A 24,966-nucleotide genomic window follows, 5' to 3' on the forward strand; every position below is an offset into this window, starting at 1 on the left:
TAGTGCCTAGAAATCAAGTTCAACTGTACTGATGGCATGTGAGAGTTGTTGTTAATAGTGCTGCTGTGCATAAATATATTATTACCATGAAAATACTGTGTTGTCTATATACAATATGGGTAAGTGGCAACAACAGGGCAGAGTAGGAAAATCTACCATTTTTTGATAATACAGATAATTCATGTTCAACCAACATATCAGGAGAGATTTACCTTGCTGAAGTGTCCTTTAGCAAGGCACTGAGTCTGTACCATCTGCTCTGACCCCTTGTGCAGGAGGGCAGGTGAAAATGATCTGTAGAGCATCATTGAAAATACAGGTCACTGGGGGATGGTTCACATGGCTCTTTTTGCAATTGTTACATAATGGTTTCAATGATCTGAAGCCACAAACACATGGGAAACACTCCTCAGGGTGAGATGCGTAAATTGTATGACCTGCTATTACCATCCTGAGGTGTTTTCTGGATTGACCCTGAAATCCATTCATCTGCCCTCGATTAAATATCGGCCAGGCCAAATGGCTCACTCAGCACCTCACCACAGCCGCTCTAAAGATAAGCAGGCAGGTCGGCTGGTGAGTGAGCTCCCAGCCAAAGGCCAGATGGCCAAGGGACCTCGGCAGGGAAAGCTTTGTCTGTGTCCACTGCCATTTTTGTGGTTGGCTCAACTGCAGTGCAGCTTGCTCAACAGCAGAGGGCAGTGGTGAAGTTTCACATCAGCAAGAAGCCTTATCTGCAGCCTGGAGAGAGAGAGAGAGAGAGAGGCATAAAGAGGCTCTGTCCCAGTTCTCACTCTTTGGGCATGTGACCAAATATCCACCTGTGTTACATATTTCTAGTAGTCAACAACAAAGCCAAATACCATTTCAGACTGCAAGTGTGTGGAGGATTTTTAGAACGCAATAGGACAAGCTTGGTTAATGAACTCATCCCATCATTCATGCGATTTCCACATTCCTCTTGGTTGCTCCGACAATTTTCTAAATTTCAGATAATTAACAACCATCCAGTATCACTATTATATTCAAATAACAATGAAACAAAAACAGATAAGCAAATATTCAGGGAACCAAAGGAGTAATCCAATAGTTTCCTTACATGGAGCTATCTAGGATTATTGTTGATTAAGTCACATAAAAAAGATAACACGATAAAAACCGGATATGTCTTGTATGATAGAACATTGTGGAAAAGCACGTACTTCCAAAAACTATTAGGGAAAAGCAGAATGGAGGTGACAATGTCAAATTATGCTGTTTTGTATGTAATTAATTAAAATTAAAAAAATGGAATGAGTCAGAAAAAATCATAAACAATAACATTGTGTATTGTTTGTATATAAATTAAATAGTTTAATTCTTTATTGTAACCCAAAAGAGAGCACATGGGTGTTGACCTCAAATCTTTCACTTAACAATTCTAAAGCAAGATTAATGTCATTTATAGTTTTGTGTTGCATTCCTTCAGTTTGGGAAATGTTTGCCAGTTTGTTTACCTGTACCTTATTTGTCACTAATATGTTCTTTTTGATTATTTTAATTATTTCAGCCCTTCCAAAATAATCCAAATACTGGACAGTCTAGTTCTGATTGCACTCTGAATCAGTCAACAAAACTAAAATTGCTTTACAAATAGCTCAGTTACTAGGGCTGAATCTAGCGTGTCATTAAAGTGAGGACTTTTTAGAACAAGCCATCTTATAGGTGCATTGCTGGTTTGGTGGGTAGAAGATCCTGAAATGTGAGCTACAGTGACACTGAATGCCGCTAATAAGCAGTTCTAGGAGAAGTGTGCATCATGTGTTGATAAACTGCAGTCGAGACAAAGAAGTCTAGAGGGGCAACCCGATTATTATTGACCAGAATTGTCTTCAAGAAATATCCAGCAGACTATATCTGTCAGAAACTGCTCAAAACTCACCTTATAATCCTGCCTTAAAGTTGTCTGTCTGGTATTTAAATGTCAATCAGTCTTTATCTGTCTTTATCAATCAGATTTCATAAAAAATAGTAGTGCAGTTTAAATCACAGTTATTGACATGCACTTTTAAATGCCACTAGGAAGACATATTAATTTATTTATTATCATTTTATCATGACTGTGAGATGATCTTAGATTATTGTTTGTTGTCTTGTATTGTGTGGATAAAGGGTTTGTGCTGCATCCCAAAAGTTTTCTAAGTCTAAGATTTGGATACACTTGCAAATGTCTGTAGGATTATGCTATTTTATTTTGTTTTACTTTGTTTGAACTATGTTTCCAATGGGATTTATCATTCTGTTATTGCATGTTGGCATCTTTCAAATGTGCGTCACACTTGCATACTTTTTTGCATACTTGCCTACCCTGCATACTTACTGTTTCATACCAGCTCAAACATGCTAACCTGTGAGTGTGTATTAGGGCAGAGCCAAGGAGAAAGGGGAAAGAAGACGACTGTACAAAATGTTCTGTTTGTCTTAGCTTAACTTAAGTTTCAAAGGTATGCAAAATCTTCCTATTACAGAAGCAATTCCTAAACTCATGGCTGTGTCCTATCCCATCTCAGACCTTCTATCTTAAGAAATCCTAACTATAACTATAAATTCTTCAATCCGCACTCGTCCTGTCATCTGAGTTTAGAACGTACATGAGACTGCCTTTATCCTTGACAACGGCTGTCTCACGTCACTTGTCACTGGCTAGCTAGCTTGCTATAATGGACAAGTGTTAATGGTGTCTGTGGAGGAGAGGAATTCCTACCTTTATGGGAAGTTTTCTTCCAAACTGGCCCCGGATAAAGATTTGAATGGACGTAGCATCACATCAAATCAAGTCTTGGCAGTTTCCTATTAATATATGGTCTGGGAAACTTAAAGCGTCATTATAAAGTTTGAGTAGCCTTTCAATCAAAAGATTTCGGTGTTCATGTTGTTTCCCATCTTCATTGTTCAGTTCTTCTCCAGTTAGGACATTCTGTAATGGCTAAATTCCTATCCTAAGATAAGATCCAGTTAGGAAAGGTGTTTCTGTAAACCCAGAAATCCTAAACTGAGATTAGATTTCAGACCCCTGGTTTGCATGTTGTGTCTATTTGTGTGTCTAGTTAGGGATGTAACTGCTAATATATAGCGGTGCTTCTCTCCTCCACAGTGAGTGGGAGTTTGTCCTTCTCTACAAATAAAGAGAATGGAGGCTTTTAGTCGTCTACTCACATGAGCAGCATGTGCTCAACATTTTATTACCTGTGGTTCATCTTCTTGGATTGGACTAATTCAGCCACGATCAGAAGAGACCCTTCTTAGTGCTCTCTCTTCTAAATATCAAGGCTGGCGGCCAGAACTCTGAATGTTTCTGTAAATGGTGGGTTCTCAACTTTGAATGCTGTGCTTATTCTTTTTGACACATTCAGTGTTTTATTAATCACTGCAACTCGTGTGTGTGTACGCGCACGTGCAGTATCCTGTATCCTGTTGGAGCAGTGTAGTTAACTGTGGCTTTCAAAGAAAATGTGGCCAGCAGTCAGCAGCAGCTCACCTGGAAGACAGCAGGAAAGAGAGAGCAAGGGAGGGAGAGACCAACTTATTGGTATTCTGGCCTGGCTTATAAGTATCCATTTTAACATGCAGCCATGGTGATCAATATGATTTAAGCAACAGAATTGGACTTGGAGAGTTTGCTTTACCTAATTGGCCTCACTGAAAAATGAGCTTGCGTGGTTTTATTAGAACAAGGATCTTGGACCTAAGGAGAGGGGTGTGTGTGTGTGTGTGTGTGTGTGTGTGTGTGTGTGTGTGTGTGTGTGTGTGTGTGTGTGTGTGTGTGTGTGTGTGTGTGTGTGTGTGTGTGTGAGAGATAGAGTAGGGGCTTGTTGATCAGGGGGTTGCTCTTGCTTTGTGCACAGTGTCCCATCAATCAAGCTTTACAGACCGTGTGCAGGTTACTGCAATTTGTCTGTGAGCCCTCGGTCAGTGCTTGAACCACCTCACTGCTCTTCTTTGTACACACACACACGCACATCTCATCACTCTGTCCGCAGGTTATTGTGGAACTGAGGTCCAAAGGCTCTGAGTTCTGAATGGTAGTGCATAATTTATTTTGTCTGAGAGCAAAGAGACAGATTGGAGTCCAAGTTAACTTTGAGGAGCATGAGGTAGAGGAGGACAAGGGTGAGGAGGAGGAGGGTGATTGTGTGTAATTCATAATTGATCCACACTGTCTTTGCACATGCCATTTAAAGGTATGTAGAGTCCTACTAATCATCTGCTGTGCACTTGCATGTTTGTGTCCGAAGGGTCGGGCTCTCCTGCACTGGGCCTGTGACAGAGGACACAAAGAGCTGGTCTCTGTATTACTGCAGCACAAAGCGGACATCAACAGTCAGGTGAGTGATGTTTTTGAAAATCTGCTAGTACATTCAGTTTGTGTCTTAAAAAAACAAAAAGAACTTCAGTTTGCAATTGGTGTGATAATTTATTTCTATATGAATGAACCTGGCTTGCTTGAAATTATATGACGACTTCTTATGTCGTATTTACCTGGAATGTTTCATTTGAAGTTCTTGGCGTTAGAGAACCAAAGTCTCGCCCCAACTTCAGGCTGTTGTGCAGATGGAAGAACTTTATACTTCCCTTTCCTCACTCACTGTTGTTACCAAAGGGAGAAAGGCTCCAGCTTTCACCTTTGCAACCTGATAACGAGAGTGTGGGTATCTCAACTTAATTGAGCAAGAAATAAAAAGAGAGAAATTTAAAAAGAGAGAATATATAAAGATAAGCAGACGGCAGATCACCAAAGAACATTGCAGCTCGCAACTGGATTGGGATTTGAGTTTAATGTCAGAGAACACTTCAGGATTTCTTCAGTGGACTGGAAGAGATCAAGTCCAAACCATCTGAAGAATCATTACGAATTCGGGATCTTCTCTTTCTCAGTCTGCATCATGACGTGAGTCTGTTAAGGACCTTTGAAGTCTTTGGACAAAGCTTTCAACATTGTATATTCTAGTTTCTGTTTTATTCAACAACTACAACCCAAGAGTTCTTGGCCTATTTTATATGGACAGGAAACACCGGTGTTATTTTTCCAAAAGATCAGTGTAAGAAAATACATCGTGGAACAGAGGCGAGTGGAACAGCCGAACTTGCCCAAAACTGGAGCGGGACACCAGATCTCTATTATGTTACTAGATTCCACCTCTATATTCGCATAAATGACTAAACTTGAGAGCTGGGATGTTTTTTTATGTGGTAGAATAAAATAAACATTCATGCAGTTCAAAGTTTTCAATACAAATACTTCGAGTTTGCTCCGCAGGAGAAGTTTAATTTCATTGTTTGATCCCTTGAAGTTAACAAAGATGAGTTTTACTTCACCAGGACAGGACAGGAGTCCAGTGGCTGTATTTTGTTGTAGTAGTCGGTACTGTGTGTGTGTGTGTGTGTGTGTGTGTGTGTGTGTGTGTGTGTGTGTGTGTGTGTGTGTGTGTGTGTGTGTGTGTGTGTGTGTATTACATGGTATTAGGTTGGGGATGAAAGGAAAGTCACTGCTCTGCACACATGGAAACCCAAAGAAGCCCTTCTCTCTTCTCTCTCCATCCTCTCCAGCCCTTCCAGAAGGTCACTTTTAATTCACTTTGTGCCACAGACAAATCCCTCTGGGCTTTAGCAGACAGAGTTAGCTGGTAGCTAGCCTAGTGTTTAGCCTTCGCCGAGGTTTATCAGCATGGCAGGAGGCTTTTGGAAGTAAGCTGGCTCAGCTGCACATCGGAGAAATTACTCCTCTTCCCTGCCCAGCGGCACAACACAGTGCAGTTCACCGGGCTGCACACTTAGGCTTTAACTGTAAGGCCGAATCAATTGGAAGTAATCAGGCAAATTGTTTTACGTTGCACAACCCACATAATCAGGACATTTCACAAATGACTTTCTCTTTTGTGGTCATGCGTGGCCCCTTTTGTTTTGAATGCCTGCTGGGAGGCAGGGGGGGATTTGTGGTGAATGGTTCATAAAAGACTTAACAGTGGGATAACTACGAAACACTTCACTAATGATTTAGAGCCATATCAAGATAATCACAGCAGAGGAGGACTGATGTATGGATGGAGGCTTTTGTCCTTTTGTAAGATATATCGTATTTACAGTCATGTATCTATCATTAAAATATAAATTGATATCCCTGCGTGCCAAGATTTTTCAGTAGCCAAAGTCGGAAACATAAATCTTTGGCCAGGTAGTGATAATGGATGGCTGAATTTGAGTCGACTTTTAATTTATCACTTTTGTCTGATTTTATAGCTTTTCGAATTAAAACACATAGAGGGAAATAATCCAATCTTTTTATCATGACTCATTTGTAAAGGAGCAAACAAAGACAGGACGACGGTAATCTAGCGATATCAGGTGTATTTTAATTACTTAAAATCCTATGGTGCTTTAAAAATGTGCCTTTTTGAGCAAAGACAGAGTACATACAGGTATCCAAAAGAATGTTTCAGAGGGAGCTTCTTTTTTTTTTCTTTTTTTTTTTTAGCCAGTCAGAGCGGCACACCCTGAATTTGTGCCTTCGGGCCATCAGGACCTTTTCAACTTTCCGGCCGTGGAGAAGACTGAATAGAGAAGACATTGGACCTCTGCAGCAGAGTTACTGGTTATCAGATTTATGAGGTGGCAGAGAGGTTGCTGAGAGAAAAATATTGTCAGCTAAATCATACCACTCTGTCGCAATGCCAAATTATCTCACTATGTAAAGCTTACAGAACGATATGCTTCTCATTAGAACCTGCTCGAACATCCTTTTGTTTATTTGTTTCTTTTTTTGTCTTGGTATTAAATCCATGAGGAAAGTAGCATTTTTGTAATATTAGAGAAAGAACAAACATTTTATTGACGGCTCTATGCATCTGTCCTTTTTGTCCAAAGCTTCTGTCACAGGAAACAAAGAGTATGGGAGGTTGTGTGTGTTCATGAGAAGGATAGAGGAATGTTTGGGTTGTTTGCTGGCTATTAGAGAGACCAGTAATCTCTCTTGACCTCTACCAACTGCTGAGCAACCAGTAAATAAAGATCAAACATGATTTATGCTTAATTTGTTGATTAAAAAGGGGTGGGGGACTTCAGAGTTAAAACAAAAAAGTATTATTATTTGCTTGGCATAGGAGGAAATTAATCAACTGATTGTTTTAGTGAATTGTTCCCAAACCCTGGTAACCTGCATTAAAGGCTCGTTTGATAGTTAATCCTGGATCAAGGCAGGGAGGGACTACAATAGGTAGCTGCGTGTGTTTGAATACACAGATCACAACTCTGCCACCTGCCAATTGTAGATCAGGGCCTGGTGTTGGTGCTTTACATTAATCCTCCCCCATCCTCACCGTGCCACTGCCCCCTCAGCTAATACACCCAGAGAAAGTGGGGCAGACAGCACAAACGGTGGGAAAGATGACAGGAAACCCTCACTTAATGTAATAATGTAAATTAAGGCTTAAACACTGGACTTATATTCTGTGTGCCAGAATGTATTTAAGAGCATTAATAAGGCATTAGCTTAAGTTTAGGACATTCCATCATATCACAACAGCAGTGACAACATATCCCACAGTACAAATTCATTACTAATTAGTTACCCTTTGTTCAACTAGAAGAAGTGAAATTATTTTAAAAATGTTACAAATAATTTTTTTCTTCCTTAAATCTAATTCACTTTGCTAATTATGCACTGTTTTATTAAACGAAGTTCTTCTGCAGCTGCTTTGTGTTGAGACAAAATCAAACAGAGATGCATTCAAGAAGTCTTGTGTCATAAAGTCTTATTTTGTTAAATAGATACAAGAAAAACTGTTTTACATTGTTAAGTGAGGCATTAAAACAAGTATTGTTTTGATAGAGGTCCCGAAACTAGTCATATTAGAACTAGTATAGACAATTTCACACAATTCACAATTACAAGTAACTGACCTGAGTTATTTAAAAAATGTTTTGTGTCTACAGCAGAAGAGACAAGAGAAACGACAAAAGGATGCATAACAGCATCATTAACAATGCAGAAACAAATGAAGGCAAACAAACAAACAGAAAAGTATAGGTAAAAGGGGTTTGAGTGTGTTTGGTGTTGAAGATTTCATGTTACGCTCTACTGTTAATTCTACGATAAAGGCAAAAATGCAATTTAAACAATGTCTGTATTTCCCAAAACAAAGTTAGAGAAAAAAGGCAGCACTCCAAAAGATAGACACTGCAAAAGAATCACCTCAAGAATACATCATGTGATCACCAACCAACAGTAAACAATTAAACCTGTACACCTGCAGGAAGATGCTCCACTCCCCACAAAATAAAAATCTAAATTAAAGAAATGTATAGTCTTACACAATCCATAAACTGAATTATAAAAATGGCGGCTGTTCCGCCAGTGTATGAATGTGTGTGAATGTTAGTTTCTTTTTGAGCACTTAGGCTCAGTGTATGAATGGTGAATGCGATGTAGTGTAAAAGCGCTTTCAGTGGTCAAAAAGACTAGATAGGCGCTATACAAATAAGGAACATTCACATTTACCATACAGATCTGAGAGCAATATCGATCTTCTCTTGTAATTTGCTGCAAGAGAGCAAATAAACGTGTTTCCCAAATTGAAACTATTGCTTTTGAAAGTTTATTCAGTTTATTCAGTGAAATTAAAGATGGCTCATTTATCTCAAATATTAGTTTTCTCTATTGCTTAAACACTATAACCAGCCTTTTAAACTAAAATTTCAAAACCAAATTGCCATTTCTCAAATTTCTCAATTTCTCAAAAAAACACCAACTTTCTTAAATTATAAACACTATTCCCCTGTTTTGACTCGTGATTCAGATTAGTTGAACTGTCTCACGCACAAATCCCTTCATTTCTCATTGCCTACAACATGTGGTCATTTAGAAAGCACTAACATTCAATATTTTTCACTCAAGTCAGCAAAGCTTGAGCTCAGTTGGCTACTTTAACTACCCAGGTGAAAACACAAAGAGTCATAATTGATAACACACCAATCACAACATTCAGTAGATAAATATAATGGCTCGAGTCAGTTCATTCAGTTTTGGAACAATGGATCAAGAGAGACGGGAAGGAAGAGGTCGAGGACATCGGAGAGGAGGAGGAGAAGTAGGGAGAAGAAGAGGTGAAGGATGAGATTCTCTGGCTGTGTTGGAGTGTGTATGTGTGTGTTTTTCGAGGGCTTGTGTGTCATGTCTCAGGGCAAACTTTGGTTTTTCAGCAAGATTGATTGGATTTGAGTGGAGAGTTTAATTTTGACCTAAAAATAGGAAGTTTGGGAAATTGGGTAAGACGATAAGGATTTGTGTGGATTTCAGTTTTGAGAAAAGGAGGCACAATTTCAAGAAATGTGTATAAGCAACCAAGAAAAACTAAGTGATTTTAAGTTATGATGTTTCCTTTTGTATGACTAAAAGTTAAGGAATATGTCCTTTCATTGGTCTATACATGATTGTGTGTGTCCGCTCTCCCTGTGGTCATTCTGCGCTGGGACGGTGTAATTCCACACCCACAGCTAAGCCTCATCTCACACACACAACTTTTGGTTTCCAGGAGGAAGTCCTAAACCCTCCTCTAACCTTCCCAACAAGCTGTAGGGTTGCCATGGAAATATGCATTCATAGAGAGGACATGCCCATTAATGGAAACTGGAGTCGAGAAGGCAGGGCTTTGGTTCAGAGGTGATACAGACTGCAATAAAGGTTAGGAATGGCCCAGAGTAGACTTAAACAATGTCTGACTTAGTGATTACTGAGAGGGTAAGTGACAGAGGCAGGATTAGGCTCCCACAGAGGGAGGACAGGTGAGATGCAGGATGTCACAACGCAAACACAATGCCAGGAAGGAAACATTGTTAACGTTTAAAATAAGTAGTAGGTGATTAGAGGAAAAGGCAGCTAAGGTTTTAAGCACATGCTTTTACTCGACTCATGTCTGCTGCTTCTTTTTTTTTCTTTCTTTTTTTCTTTCCGTCTGTCTCGCTCTTTCCCCTCTCCTCATCACTCTCTCCTCCCCCGAAGCTCCCGTCCCCCTCCACTTCATCCCTCCCGCTCCTCCGCCTCTACTTTGTATTAAAACAACATGATCCATGAGGCGGGGAGGGCGACTCGCAGCACCGCTAATTCTAATTAATCCAGCGTGGTAGCACGGCCACAGCAGGCCCCAAGCTCTCCCAGTCTATCAGATAGAAATTCATAACTTAATTGAGGTCAGAGCCTCCAGTCGGCAGAACAAAAGTCTCCAGCCAGGACCAACTAGATCAATAGTAATAAATATCTGACTGGGCGGCCTACAATTGGTTGCTAGAGGGCACACAACAATTCTCCTACACATAGTCTACATGTAGAACCTGCAGGAATATGTGGGCCTTCAACACTGGCAGTCTGGCATGTCTTTTCATTTACATGTTCTTACACTTCTTAAATGTACCGTTTTATTATTTGAGTCCGATTTCAGAAAAGTATTCATTACTCAACTAGTAACAATTTGTGTTTGGCTGCTTTGCGTAAAATAGACAGATTGAGTTCTGTACGTGGCTGATTGGTAATGACAAGTCTCTCTTGAGGTATGGATCCATTGATTTGATGTTGATGTAAGTGGTGTGGGTGGACTCGGACTGTTGATTTATCTATATAATAAAGTAAAACAGGAAGTCATGACTGTATGTCAGCGCACAACTTAGGAAAACTTGACAATGACATGACTATGACATAAGGGATATATTCACATTAGCTGCTTCAGTATCCATTGCTACCTTCTGAAGGAAGACCAATGATTTGGCCAATCACATATATCCTGTGATATCAGCCGTTAGCCTCTGATATGTCAGTAGTAGTGTAAATGTGGGCTGATATGTGACACAGGTGTCAAAAAGAAAGTTTGCTTTAATAAAATTTCAAGAAGCAAATAAATCCTAATATAACATTATATATGATACAGAATATAACATAACTAAAAGAGTAAACTAAGCAATAAAGAAACTAATGTCAATATAACTAGACAGACCTCTCTTCAAGGACAGAACAGGGGTTATATACACATGGACTATTGCTACACAGACACAAAGGGAAGCTTAACCACACAAAATAATAAACATCCATCCAACTTAAATATAAGTATATAATAATATTTATAAAATGTTGTTAGATGTGCACAAGTTAGTGCTACTCTTGAAGAAAACTGTCATACCATGATAATTAGTTTAATAATATGTTGTTGTCATGAAATGAATGGGGGGGGGGGCAAAAAGTCAGCCTGCCATATGAATTTGGAGTACTGCAATTAAACAAATAGGGCTGAAAATGCAGCTTCCTAAATAAGGTATTCTAGGTTTGTGCCAAATTCCTGGTTCACAAATCAAGTAGCATGTCAGAGAACATATTTCATTTTAATCAAACTGAACAAATTGTGAGCATTACCATCTGTTCACGCGCATTTTTCATGGAAAACGTATAGTAAACCTGTATTGATATTCATTACATACTGAAGCCGCAATATTCTGCAAAAAATTTATTATTGCATCTTTTTCTGTTTATATTACGGAGCTGTGGGCATTTTAGAGCTTTTTGAATTTCAGCTCGCCCTGTTTTGTAGTAAACAAGGAACACTGAACCCTCTCATCTGTGTCCTCTACTGTGTCAACTACTTGTGTCATAAATGCAGTAAACACACACACACACACACACACGGTGGTGGTGGTTGATTGAAATTCTATGGCTGAGGCATTATTACACGTTTGTATCCCTCCCCTTTCCCAGCACTGCCTCCTATAACTAATGGCTCAGTCAGGCCAGTCATAACAAATATCCAGCAAGATTCGTCATAATTGTGTGTCGGCATGTGGGTGTGTGTAGGTTTGTAATTGTGCATCTTATACCCTAGAATATATAGGGTCTTTAGGAAAAGGAAAGCAGCAAGGTGGGAAAGTAAGAATACAGAATTTATAAAGGATTTGAAGAATAAAATAGAATGCAGGGAAAAATAGAGCAGGAAAACAATAATATGGTGTTGATGGTGCAGTGAATAAGACACATGCCTTTGGGTTGAGAGACCCAGGTTAAATTCCCCACTGTGACACATCCATCAATGGGTCCCTGAGTAAGACACCTAGTTGCTCCAGAGGCGTGCGACCTCTGACATATATAGTAATTGTAAGTCGCTTTGGATGAATGAATAAATGTAATATGTAAGGTTTGGACAATATGACCATTCTGTTTATACCATGGTATGTGTCTCTTTCTCTTCTCTGGGTGTATTAGGGCATTATTGACTGTTACAAATCAATCAGCAAACTGCTTTATAGCAGTATTATGTCAAATTTGGACAAGTGTGACTAAAAAAAAACATTCTCAGGTATTAAATAAGCAGAATAAGCCAAAAATAGACATTCCTGTCTGGCAATTGTTTCCTTACACAGTTTTTCAATATATTTGCCAGAAACTTTTCAACTTTTTTCAGAAATTGCATCACGATATATCTTGATATGGCAATATCAAATTACAGATACTGTGATAGGGATTTGTATCCATATTGCCCAACCCCACAAAGAAGCAAGATGGTGCATTTAAGGCAGGATGAATGTGTACATGCATGTTTATTGTCCACAGCTTGCAGCCTTTTTTACTGAGCATGTATATAACATCTCCCACAGTGTAGTTTACACATTAATACAGATATTTATGAAAGCCATTCCTGGCTTTGTCTTCATAAGTCGAATGACAGCACAAGGGGTGTGTGTGTGTGTGTGTGTTCGTGTGTGTTCTTTAGAAAAGTTAACACTTGTAAATAGATAGAGGAGAATCTGTCGAACAGGTCTTGTAAAAGTTTACCAAATTTCAAGCAAAGAGGAATCAGGACACACTTCAGTAAAGTTTAATACACACACATGAAAAGGTACGATACCCACCGCACACACTACTTGACACTATAAGGCACACTGTAAGGTGCTCTTATAGGATTCATATTTAGTACTTGCTGCACATTAGCTCGACTCGATGAAATGGAAGCTGTTGCCGCGCTGTGTTAAAAGGGCCTATCAGACATAGATACAGTTATGAATCTATAATATGAGCACTCAGAACAGAGTCAGCGACTTGACAGTAATAGTGCGGCCTAAAGAGCCATTCCAGCAGGTAACAGTCCTCTTTGCCATCATCAGCTGTTGTTTCTTTCTTATTGGCCACTCACTGGGCCTTGCCTACACTCAACTATTTGATTTCCATCGTTCTTAACCATCCACATAAATTGTCAGGAGCATTAAAGCTGTCCTCGACCGTTTCAGACAGGGGAGGGGGGCGGGGGTGAGGAGAGAGAATAAACAAAGTAAGTGTTTTGCCTTCCATCAGTCTCCCGCAGTACTCAGCTTTATGAGTCCCTCACTCCAAATGCCTCAGCCGCAGCCCCCGCTGCCTGGCCATTGATTTTCATATTACACTCTTTTATGTATTTATTTATTTCATTTATTTCTTTTTAAACATCATCGATGGGCCGCAGGAGGACAGACGGGGCCTCTGGCGATGTTAATTCTCAGTCTCAAGCTTATCCTCCTCTCTGATGGCTTTAATGGAGGCTAAGGTGTCCCACGGGAACAAGCAAGCTTGGCGACGCGGGGATGGAAGGGATGTGCGGAGGGGAAGAAGATGTGCATGAAGAGAACAGGGTTGGAGAGAATGAAGATAAAGAGAAAAAGAGAGGCTGGGAGAGGAAACAAGACAAAAGTTGTCCAGTGTGATTTAGAAAGGAAAGAAAATCTAACTATTGCGGGTAAAGTTATGTTCGTCCTTTTAATGCAGCTCTTACAGCAAGATTGATTATGGCTTTGGATAATCTTATTACCCATTGTTTTTGTTGTGGGATGGATGACCTGTGCTGAAGTAAGGTGTGTCACACTTTTGGGCCTCTTGACAACTTCAGGCACAATAAATATCTATAATCCCTGGCATCCTCCAAGACCCCTGTCAGCTCTAGACCTGTGAATCATTCAGAATTTCCCCTCAAACTGTGAGGTTGCTGATGGCGGCTATGGGTGTGAGGGGGGGGAGGGTGACCACCAGGGCACCTGAAGGACACTCCCAGGAAGTGTGAAGGGCAGCGAGTTTGGCGTCAGGCTAATTTGACCGTGGGCGGCAGTGCTCACACACTGAGTGGCAAGGTTACCTCTCCCTGCTCAGAGAGGAGAACCAGATTCAATTAGGGATGGCCCGGTCTGCAGATCCTTTTAACGCAGGGGGCCTTTCCAACACACACACACACACACACACACACACACACACACACACACACACACACACACACACACACACACACACACACACACACACACACACGGAGGTTTAACACACACCATACACAGCAGACACACAGCAGACGTGCACTCATGCCCAGGCCTTTGCAGTACATACTTGCACACAATAAATATGTTTGTGTGATCATTTCTTCTCGGGATTTCAATTACGATTCTGCGTGTACATTCATTACAAATCGGACTTTCCAAAGCATACAACAATACATGTTTTTAATAAATCTGTTTTTAGCCTGATCTCCTACCTTCACAATTACTACTGGTTTCTGGAGATGGATCCCAATAAATTTATATATATCCTTGATTTAACTAGGAAGTCACATTGAGATTTAAACCTCTTTTACAAGCGATAGCTAGCCAAGACAGGGTCAAATAACAGCATTCAACAGTGAACACAGATCACAGCAGTAGCAATAGGTACAACAAAAAATACATTACATAATACATTGTATCAACAACGCAGCAATATTTAGCTATGTGTTTGTCAGTTAATTTAAGCAACTGCAGCTAGCAGGGACCACATCCATTATTCAAAATTTAATATCCATTAAAGAGATAAGGTTCTTAATTCTGAGCTTGGCCTGTAGATTTTTCCAAGACCTAGGAAAAGTACAAACAAAATGTCAAAATTTCTTTGTCATATTGCAGGCTTCAGAAGACTTTTGAACTCTTTCTTGTTGGTGCATATGAGATTTGACAGTTAGCTGCTGCAGGTTGGAAAAAGAAAATTAGAATAACATGCATGTTATGAATTTGGTTGATTTTTTGCATTTGGCTTCTGCTCTATATTTGAATTTTCTTAATTGCACCTACAAGGGAGGATTTTCAAACTGTGTAATGATAATATAACTTTTAAATTAAAGTAAAGCAGACTAAATGATCTCTCTTTGACCTACGTCAAGTTGCTGCAAGTAGATTTTCTTACCATTCTGAAAACCAATGACTGCATGCAATAAAACAAAAACTCATGGTACTGTATGTTTTAGAAAATGGTAGACACTAAAGTCTGCAGAATATGTCATTTGTAATAAATTTTCTAAATAACTTCAGTGACCACCTGGATGGCATTGGTGGCAAAGTAGCTGCTCTGGTTACAGATGGGACGCGGTGAAGGAGGGTCTTCCTCTCCTCAATCATACTCAGATCTGTGTTCTGCTTTCTGATTAATGGCACCTGCTCATCATAATGCTATATGCTGGAATCTGCATACCAATGATCCCAGTCGCCTATCGATTCACCCCTCATCTTCTTCCCCACACACACCCTGGAGACAGAAACACACACACACACACCCCTACACACCCCTACACACACTCATCCCCTCTCTCCCCCTCCCCCGACCACTGTCATTATAAAAGTCAGCAGCTGCTGCATGCATTGATCATAAATCATAATTGCTTGTCCATTTTTCCCCACTTGTTTAATGTTGCTGTCAGGGACAGTGGGGGGGGGGGATAAAAAGTTTAGTGAGACTCAGAAAGATGAGAAATACAAAGAACTGGAGAAAGAGGATATAATGGTGAAAAAAATAGATCAAACAAAAGTAGGCTGTTTGCCTTTTAAGAATGGGTTTGCTGTAAAACAGTCTGCAAGTGGTCATTAGAGGAACTGCAGTTTAAGACATAACTATTGTGGCTGCTGTTCTGAGAAACATGTTGGAAGTGATTTTTTTTTTCTTAGCTTTTGCAGATAAACTGCCAAACACCTTGGCTTGTTTGTTTACTAGAATTACACTAATATCTCAAATTGACTGTAGTCATGATTTGTTGATGTTGAATTCCAGCCCCACTTTAAGTAGTAATTTTATTTCTAGAAAAAATGTTTGTTAGTGAAAGGCAGTGATGAAGCCATTGTGTGCCAATAATGTTGTGTCCACCTTGAAAGGAATACCACTTAAATTATTGTTACTACTGAGAATGACACAATTCTTGTTAATAGATGATGGTAAGATGGCAACCACACACAATGCTTTTCTTTCCTTTTTTTTAAGAAAGAGATTAGAGTTCGATTTAGCTACAACAAAAAGAAGGTGTGAAGTAAAGAAATTCCTTACAGTGGCTTCCAGATCACCCGACATATACCAAGACCCGCTGAACTCACAGTTGGACCAGCGTGAAAGATTTTACGGTCTATGGACACACACTCTCTCACACAAACTCAGACACACACTCACTCTCACACACACACACACACACACACACACACACACACACACACACACACACACACACACACACACACTGGGCTTTCTTCAGTCTCGTTCTGCAGCAGACCCCACAACTGGCAGTGGATTTGACAGACCTTCAACCTCCACCCACCGTCTCTTCTCTGGCTCAGACACAGACAAAAACAGAATGATACACAGACGCACTGAAACCTAGTTTTGAGCGGAGATTGACTCAAGGGACCTCTGTGTCCTATTTGTATTCCTGACTGAGTTAAGTTTCCGCCTCTGATATGCCCTCAATCCCTCCACTGAATGCTGGTGTAAAGGGCTCGGGTTGAATGTTTGGAGTATTCTTGTCCCATCATATGATGGAGAAAACTGGTTAAACCACTTTCCACTGACTGTGACAGTCGCTTTCTGTGTTCTCTTCAGGTACACACGATTGCAGACAATGTTTTATTTGATCCTAATTGGCCTCAGTCTGACACTGCTCATTCCTGCACTCTTTTCAGATAATCCTGACTCAAAAAGTCTCAAATCTATACACACAATTATCTAGATTCCGTCTCTGTTTTCACTTTCTTTGGACCATCTTTGGACTAGTTACAGTTTTATTTTGATCTGTAAAGGCATAAAACTGAAGAAATAAGACTGTATGCTCATGTCTCTCTACATCCTTGATTTGCCGTCTTCGTCCTTCATCCGTCTTGCTTCACATGATTTGTGTGGTCGAAATGATAGATTGGTGTGAGTTAAATTCAGCAAAACTGCAATTGTACTAATAGATCAATCCCTATCCATGCTGCTCCTAAGCATATTGCTCCACCCCATTAGGGTGATACACTACACAGTGCTGGATCTCTGCTGCTGCTTGTATTGTGCAAGCAGCTGCTTTATTGAGCACTCTGCTGACATCCAGCCCAGCATTTCTGCACCGCAAGGGGAAACTTTGGATGACATGTAAAAGCAGGGGTTTGGTGCGACATGACTCCGTAATGGGATGGAAACAGGGGTGCACGGGGCGGGGAGGGTGCTACGGTAACTGCAGGTATTGGGGCAGAGTAGTGGGATGGAGAGGGGGAGGGAGTGTCTCTTCCAGGCTGCTTCCAAAGCAAATGGAAGACAATCCAATTTCCTGTGATTCCATCAAGCCTCTGTCCTGGATGCAGGGGCATTAGGGAACGCTGAGAGGACAGGCCACTGACCCCTCACATGAACATGCAAGAAACATGCACACATACTCTGGCATGCTCAACTTTTCCACACAACCACTGGCACACACAAACTGCAGATTAGCGCTCGCTGTGGATTAGGGCTTAAACCCCTTACACTTTAATTATAACTGTATGTATTTATGTGTATCAAGGTCTTTAACTTGGCCCTGGCAGTAAACATCTGTCACTGTCCCATTGTGCTGAGTCTTTATGCTGTAAAATAAAATGAGTGGAGTATACGTTTGCCACTGTGGTTTTATAAAAATGGCAGAGCATGCCCCTTTTTATTTTTTACTGAAAATGCCTGGATGTTAGAATTTTACCTTCCATTAATTTGCATCTAAATTTGTCAATTTCAGTACAGTTCTTCTACAATTTCTTTTCTCTCTCTCGCAAATCAACATCATTGTGTGAGACAAACACAATGTCTGCAATACATCACAAGTAGAGATTTGACTCGCAGACAGACAGCATTGTTGTCTTGGGTTAACTACGGCACGCTTTCCACGCTGCTGGCGATTTGCATCTGTGCTCTGTGATCCACCCAGAGGGAATAGAAAGCTCTAATCCAATCAGCAGGTCCCTGAAGTGCTGCCCCTGAGAGAGAGAGCAAGAGAGAGAGAGAGAGAGACAGAGAGCGACACCGAGACAGAAACACAACAATAGGATCACTCTGCTCTGGGCCCAGCCAGAGAGGGAAGACAGGAAAGGAGTGAGAAGAAGGAGAAAGAAACAAGGAATTGAAAAGGATTAAGATTGAGGAGGAGACAGAATGGAAAAGAGAGAAAGGTGGATGTAATGAAAAATAAGAGACGAGGGAGGTGTGGGAGGTAGAGTGGTCAGAAGAAGAAGAAGAGGAGGAGGGACCGGAAGAGAGTAGAGGAAAGACATGGAAGTAACCAAAACAGGAAAGTGCATGAGACGATCTGCTGTTAGAAGGTCAAAGGTGGAAAGACTAATGAATAAATTCCCCATAACAGTTTTAGTAATTTGGAAGTATTTCCACTGCAGTGACATTTTACGGGATGGAAGGAAGTGTCACTGCGCCTGCTGGCTTTTAATCTGTCTCTGAGAGTTTGAAACCATTGTACTTGGCTGAACGACTGCTCTTGTGCTGGAGGCAGCAGTTTGACCATTCATCATCATTATGAGGTGCAAAGGCAGGCTAGAACAGTGATTAAGAACTGAATCTCCTGTTGATGATGCCTGTCATATATTGTGTCTTATTATACCTACAGACACACACACACACACACACACACACACACACACACACACACACACACAGACTTTTCTCCATCCCTGTCCTCAATCCACAGTTCTAACAAGAGTTATATCTCTACCATTGACCCCTTGATCCCAAATATCATTTTAACTGTTCAGAAGATGGACACCCACATATCCATACGCACACACACTCACACACAGGTGCACACAGGAGGCCACTGCTGATTTTCTTGTTTGAATTTGTCACCCTCTTCTTTCTGTTGTCCCTGGGCTGTTGTGTGTAAGGGGCAAATATCCTCCATGGTTAATCCATTTAAAAGATAAGGCTGTAAATATTCTATATTGTTCTTATTGTTAACAGATTTCATGAAAAGACCAAAACTAACAATGACTTCATCATACTAACAAGTATTGTCTGCCTATCCAAAGCCTGATATATCTTATTTCTCCGTGCCTTAGAGCTCCATTGTCCTAAAACTATTAAAAACACTAGGTGACATGTGCCTTCATTACCATGAATACAGGCCCTGTAGCTTATTTTGAGTCAAACACCGTCCTGCTACTGTCATTGGTCAGACCATCATTTTGAGCAACGGAGTGGGGAAAAACTGCTCACTTCAGCCTTTGATTTGTAATTCTGAGTTGGAGATATGAAGGATTTCTCACAACTACAGAAGTGTGAACAGACCACTGGACACAAATTATGTGTCAGAATCAATTCAGTTAATTTAAATGAAGCTATACACTCTTTGTATCCGCTTACAGCTGTGAACGAACCACTACAAATATGTAACACAATGAAAGTTAGTTCTGACGATACTGCTTAAATACAGTATAACGCACTATTTTTTCACGGGATCTGTTCACAGTAAGAAAAATATGGAAATAGCATTATTCTTTGAGACTCTAGCATGGGTTGAGATGTAGGGTTGAGGCTAACTCCGGTCTGGTGTTTGTGGGGGGTAGATCCGTAATGCTGGAGGCACCTCCACTGTAATATGTTGAGTTTCAGTAGCTCGTTGGTGCAGGTTGATTAGAGCCAGCAGTCACCTGCTAGTTGAAAGATTTGATTTGTAGGTCACATGTTTCTCAAATCAATATCTCATCTTCTCATAATCCCCCTTTGGTACAATGAAAACATGGCACCCTGTGTCGCAGCCAACAAGCAGGAGGCAATTAGTATTCTAGTAGCTGAAAGTTTTCCTGTTGACTCTTGGGAAGTTTGAGCAAAGTCATTTTGCAATTTCTCTCCCTCCAAATGCTGGAGATATATATTTTGTTATTCCTAATATTATTCTTTGAATTTGCACTTTCTGGGTTTTTTTGATTCTCCCTTGATCACAGGTGTGTTAATGTAAAGACTTTTTTTTTGTCTCACAGGATAATGAAGGACAGACGGCGCTACATTATGGTAAGAAGGCCTCTTAGTAATCTCTACAGTCCAAAATGTTGTGTAATCACTTTGGAGAAAAAAAGCACATGTTTTTCTGCTATAAAGCTTTTTTGTAAGTGCATGTGTGTATTTTTCAAATGGTGAATATCTCATTTTGGAACGAAACACTTCACATTTATCGTACACTGAAATAATGAGGTTGTCTGTGCGCGCACTCTCTACAGCAGCTTGTTTCCTGTACACCCCTGCTCTTTTCCCACATTTGTCTCATATTTGTCTTCCTCCCACTCTCTCTCTCCTCCATTCCTCACCTTTATTTTCTACAGTTGTTTTTTTACCCAGTTTCTCCCATTCCTCTTTGTTGTGTCCTGTGGATGGGTGCGTGCGTGTAATAATCACCAGGCCTCCCAGAGGAAATCAGCACTGGTCCTTAGACCCCCCTGACCCTCTCATGCCCCAACACACATGTCCCTGAGGGGCGGTTCCCCTGTCCTCTGAGCCTGTGTGTGTGTGTGTGTGTGTGTGTGTCTGGACCATCTGTTTGGTGGCGTTAGAGTGGGCATGTTGCATCACCCACCAGAGACGTACGCACATACACTCAGCAGAGGAAGCCCCGAGGATGGGGCATAAAAAGATGACTAATAAACATAAGCGATGAACTCCAAGAGACAAATAGCAGAGAATGAAAATTCATTCCCACCTCTCTTTGCACAGGGCCACAGTGGCTGGCAAGTGATTAATTGAGGGTTTACTGCTCACCATAAATTGTTCTCCTCCTCTACGGCTCCCCCGAGGGCCAGCCACTTTTTACAGCTCAAGGCCCAGGCGAGACACCCGCCGCGTGCGCGCGCACACACACACACACACACACACACACACACACACACACCTCTGGCTAAATAAAATGTTTAGAGCAACAAGAGGAGGACTGCAAGCGTGGCTGGAAAAATAAGCCAAGCTTTGTTAGTCTGATGTGGCTGAAAGATAAGTGGTTCTTGTAGTGACACTTGCACACCTGATACTATTCGTAGACGCAACTCAAGCGTGCACGCACACACTTGCTTACACATTCACATGCATTCCTATGTATCATCATGCGTGCACACACGCACACACTCACACACTCCTGCCAGCCAGCCCACCAGCCGGCCACCCCTGGGCCTGAGGTTAAAAGGCCTGGCTGTCAATCACTGTGGCTGCTGACATCAGCGCTCGTGGCGCAGCCCAGAGTCTGCTCTTTAAAAGGAGTGAGCGATTGACACCGCCAGAGAAGAGCACTCAGAACGAGAGAGGAAGAGAGACGAGATAGGGGAGTGAGGTGCCACAGGGGCGAGAGGTGCACTGAATAAGCAGGGACCCACTAACTGGGTTAAGAAAGTGCAAGCTTCCCACCCTCCCTCCCCCATATACAGAGAGAGAAGACCCTTTTAGTGGGGCACATATTGCCAATGGGGCAGAAATAAAGTGTTTGAGAGAGCCACAGGTCCAGGCCAGTGTCAGTGCTGGGCCTGCAGATGGGTGTTTCATTAACCGCAGCACTGTACATACTTTATTAAACTTCAGTATGTAGAAGAAAGGAATAAGTCAAATTTACTCATAATGGTGCACACCATTATAATCTGAGATTAGCTGCAGTGATCCATGACATTCCCAATTATTCATCCTGGTAAGAATAAATGACAGACAGACAGTATAACACCTCTGTTTCAACAAAACTGCAGCCATTTTAGCAGCTCTGTGAGGCTGCACAGTGGTGCTTTGAGCTAAATACTAACTCTAGCATGGCAATATGATCACAAAGACAATGTTAACATTTTGATGTTTAGCAGGTATAACCATGCTCACCATCTTATTTTAGAGTGTTAGCATGCATTACAAGCCAAGTCATTAGTTTTGCAGTAACTTGGCCGTCAACAAAAGTTTTGGACAAATTGTCTGTGAAGATTCTCAGTCATCCAGGTCATAGTTATCCAATGAAGGTTAAAGTCAAGGGCAACTGGACTTGGTTGAAGATACTGGAACCAAGTCCAGTTGCCCTTGACCTGTAAAAACCTTCGTTGGATTTTGGACAAATTGAAATTGTGACCTGATGATGCCGCTAGATACAAATCTGTACCATATTTTGTGCTAATCCACCCATTAGATGTTGAGATATTTCCCTGGATAAGTAAAAAATTCTACCTGCTTGTCATTCGCTTTTCTTTTTTTTTGATCAGATGTTTACTGAGATGAATACACAATCAAAAACTACATAAAATATGAAATATACAAAATGCACAATAATGTTTTAAAAAAATGAGAACAAACCCTGAAAGCACCCGCTGGTTACTCTTGTGGAAAAGTTAGAGACTCACCAAAGTGGTATTCATCCTCTGGGGACCATGACTTTCTGCTAGCATGGCTAAAAAGCTAAAATGTCTTGCAGAAAGTTTGCCTAAATTTTTGCCTTTTGTTACTTCTCTTTGCTGTATTCTTCTCCTACTAACTCCTCCATTATTTTTATGTCTTGTTTTCGTAGCATCGGCGTGCGAGTTTGCCGACATCGTGGAGCTCCTGCTGAACGCTGGAGCCGACCCGTCCATCAAAGACATGGAGGGCTCTCTCCCTGAGGAGGTCACTGAATCCAGTGCCATCTCCTCTCTCCTGCGTCAGTACACTGCTCCAAAAGGCTAGATCAACTTCCTCCACCCGGTCCCCGCCCCTATCCTCGTTCATCTTCTGTTCATCCCCCGCAGTTGGTAGACCATGATTGCAAAGGTTTTATTTGACTTTATTTCCATATACTTGAGGTGAGTTTGATTTCATTGGCTTAGTTTTTTGGAACCACAGGGTGTAAACATTAGCGGCTCTGTTTGGTAAGACCCATGAAATGAAGCACTCCACAAGTATTTTCATTAATCTAAATACTATATATTGACTTTAAATACCCAGTAGGGTTGGGTGATATGAATATTACTGTGAGATGATAAAGATCAACTGGTTAAGATTTTGCTTTACAGAGGTGGCTGCACCTTTAATATCTCCTCTGAGCAGGTATGTGTATAGGCAATATTGGGATGACAGGCCTTGTGCATCAGTGTGATGAAGTGTCGGATATGTCAGGCCGGAAAAGTTATATCACAGTGTATCTCTGGTTATTGTGATATAAAATTAAATACTGTAATGGAAGATTTTATACATAACCCTCACTCCTACTGCCCAGGTCTGACAATCAGCCAGACTCTCTGACCATTTTGTTCATGATTCAGTTGTATTATGTTCAAGGAATGCTTTAGTCATTTATCACATTAAAGTCTTCAACAAATGTGTTCCTTCTGACTTGTTCTCTGTTTATTAGATAAATTACAGTCAACATCATATGACAGTGTGCTGCAGTGATAGCCCTAAACTCACATGCCATCTTTGTGATCATCTCATTGAACCTAAACCATACATACAGCCATACAGATTAAACTTAATGACAAACGTTTTGGAAAGATGGATGCTTTAAAAAAAAAAAAAAAAAAGTAAATCCTGTAAAAACATATTTGTTGCTTTACAGAAAGACAAGAAAAACACATTTAAAGGTGCAATGTGTAAGGATTTAATAGTTTGAAACATTCAAAAATTAGCATTATGAACAGAATGTAAAGAAGTAACAGTTCTGAAGCTATGTCAAAGACGTCTGTGTATTCTGTTGCAAAGCTATCTCCTGAAGTTAGCATGCTAACCAGCTAGCCCCGGCCCATCCTGACTCGTAATACCACTTTATATCTCAAGAGGTGATAGTCCAATAGTATAGCTGAGGCCTCTTCCCCTAGTTTCAGATGGGAGATGTGTGCAAGCAGCGAGTTTGCTATGTTACACAAGCTCTCTTAGCTTTTTTAGTCTTATAAATAAACAAAATAAATGCACAAAATAACCTTCTGAAAACCAAACTAATTGCCTTGTTAACTCATTGTAAAACGCACTTCATTTGAACTTGACAGCAACAAAATAAAATTCACCAGAACTGTCTTGGTTAGTCTTTCCACAACCGTGGTCGAAATAAACCCTTAATTCCCGAGTTAGATCTATACTGCTTTTCTGATGTCAGACGTCCCTCTCGCTCCTCTTCTGCTTGACACCTTGACATCATCATCATCCCCGGTTTCAGAGTCCTTGTGGGAGTCACTGCCAGCTTAGGTTCTGGTCCCCATTCCGGACTAAGACTAAGCATGTCTAGGAGGTATGGTGGTAGTAAGTTTAAAAGCAGGCCAGAGAGATAAAATAAACTCTAAAAAAATGTACAATCACCAACAACATGACCAAGCTCGCACTCCAACAAATGAGCACTAATACAAAGTCCACTGAGACCCCATTTATTTGGCCTGTCTATAATACAGTACTATGAAAGTAATGATAATGCATGGCTGGTAACTATACTGCTAATTAACTATGCAACACATTAAAACATGATAAGAATAGCCTAAATAGTGTGATGAAAATACATACATGCACACATATATACTGTACAATACATGTACAGCCATGCACACATAAATACACAGTTTTATTTATTGTGAAACTTTGACTGCTGTATAATGTATTATGTATTCCAAATGGTATTGATTGGTGTTTATAAATGGAAAGAAATGTATTTTGCAGTCCTTACAAGCTGTCCACTGTTGTTT

The 24,966-nt window shown here is 40.7% G+C and overlaps 1 protein-coding gene across 1 annotated transcript in view; it reads left to right on the forward strand.

The window, feature by feature from the left end:
- The window catches only part of acbd6 (acyl-CoA binding domain containing 6), a 31,137-nt gene extending 7,512 nt beyond the window's left edge, over positions 1-23,625 (forward strand). The window contains exons 6-8 of the mRNA XM_038715900.1: positions 4,275-4,364; positions 20,302-20,332; positions 22,833-23,625. Of these exons, the coding sequence (XP_038571828.1) occupies positions 4,275-4,364; positions 20,302-20,332; positions 22,833-22,987 (276 nt within the window). The 3' untranslated portion in view covers positions 22,988-23,625. The remainder of the gene's footprint in view (positions 1-4,274; positions 4,365-20,301; positions 20,333-22,832) is intronic.
- The last annotated feature ends 1,341 nt before the right edge of the window (positions 23,626-24,966 follow it).

The sequence above is a fragment of the Micropterus salmoides genome, unplaced genomic scaffold (genome assembly GCF_014851395.1).
Source record: "Micropterus salmoides isolate LMB-PRFRI ecotype aquatic unplaced genomic scaffold, ASM1485139v1 Ms_hic_scaffold_13, whole genome shotgun sequence".
NCBI lineage: Eukaryota > Metazoa > Chordata > Actinopteri > Centrarchiformes > Centrarchidae > Micropterus > Micropterus salmoides.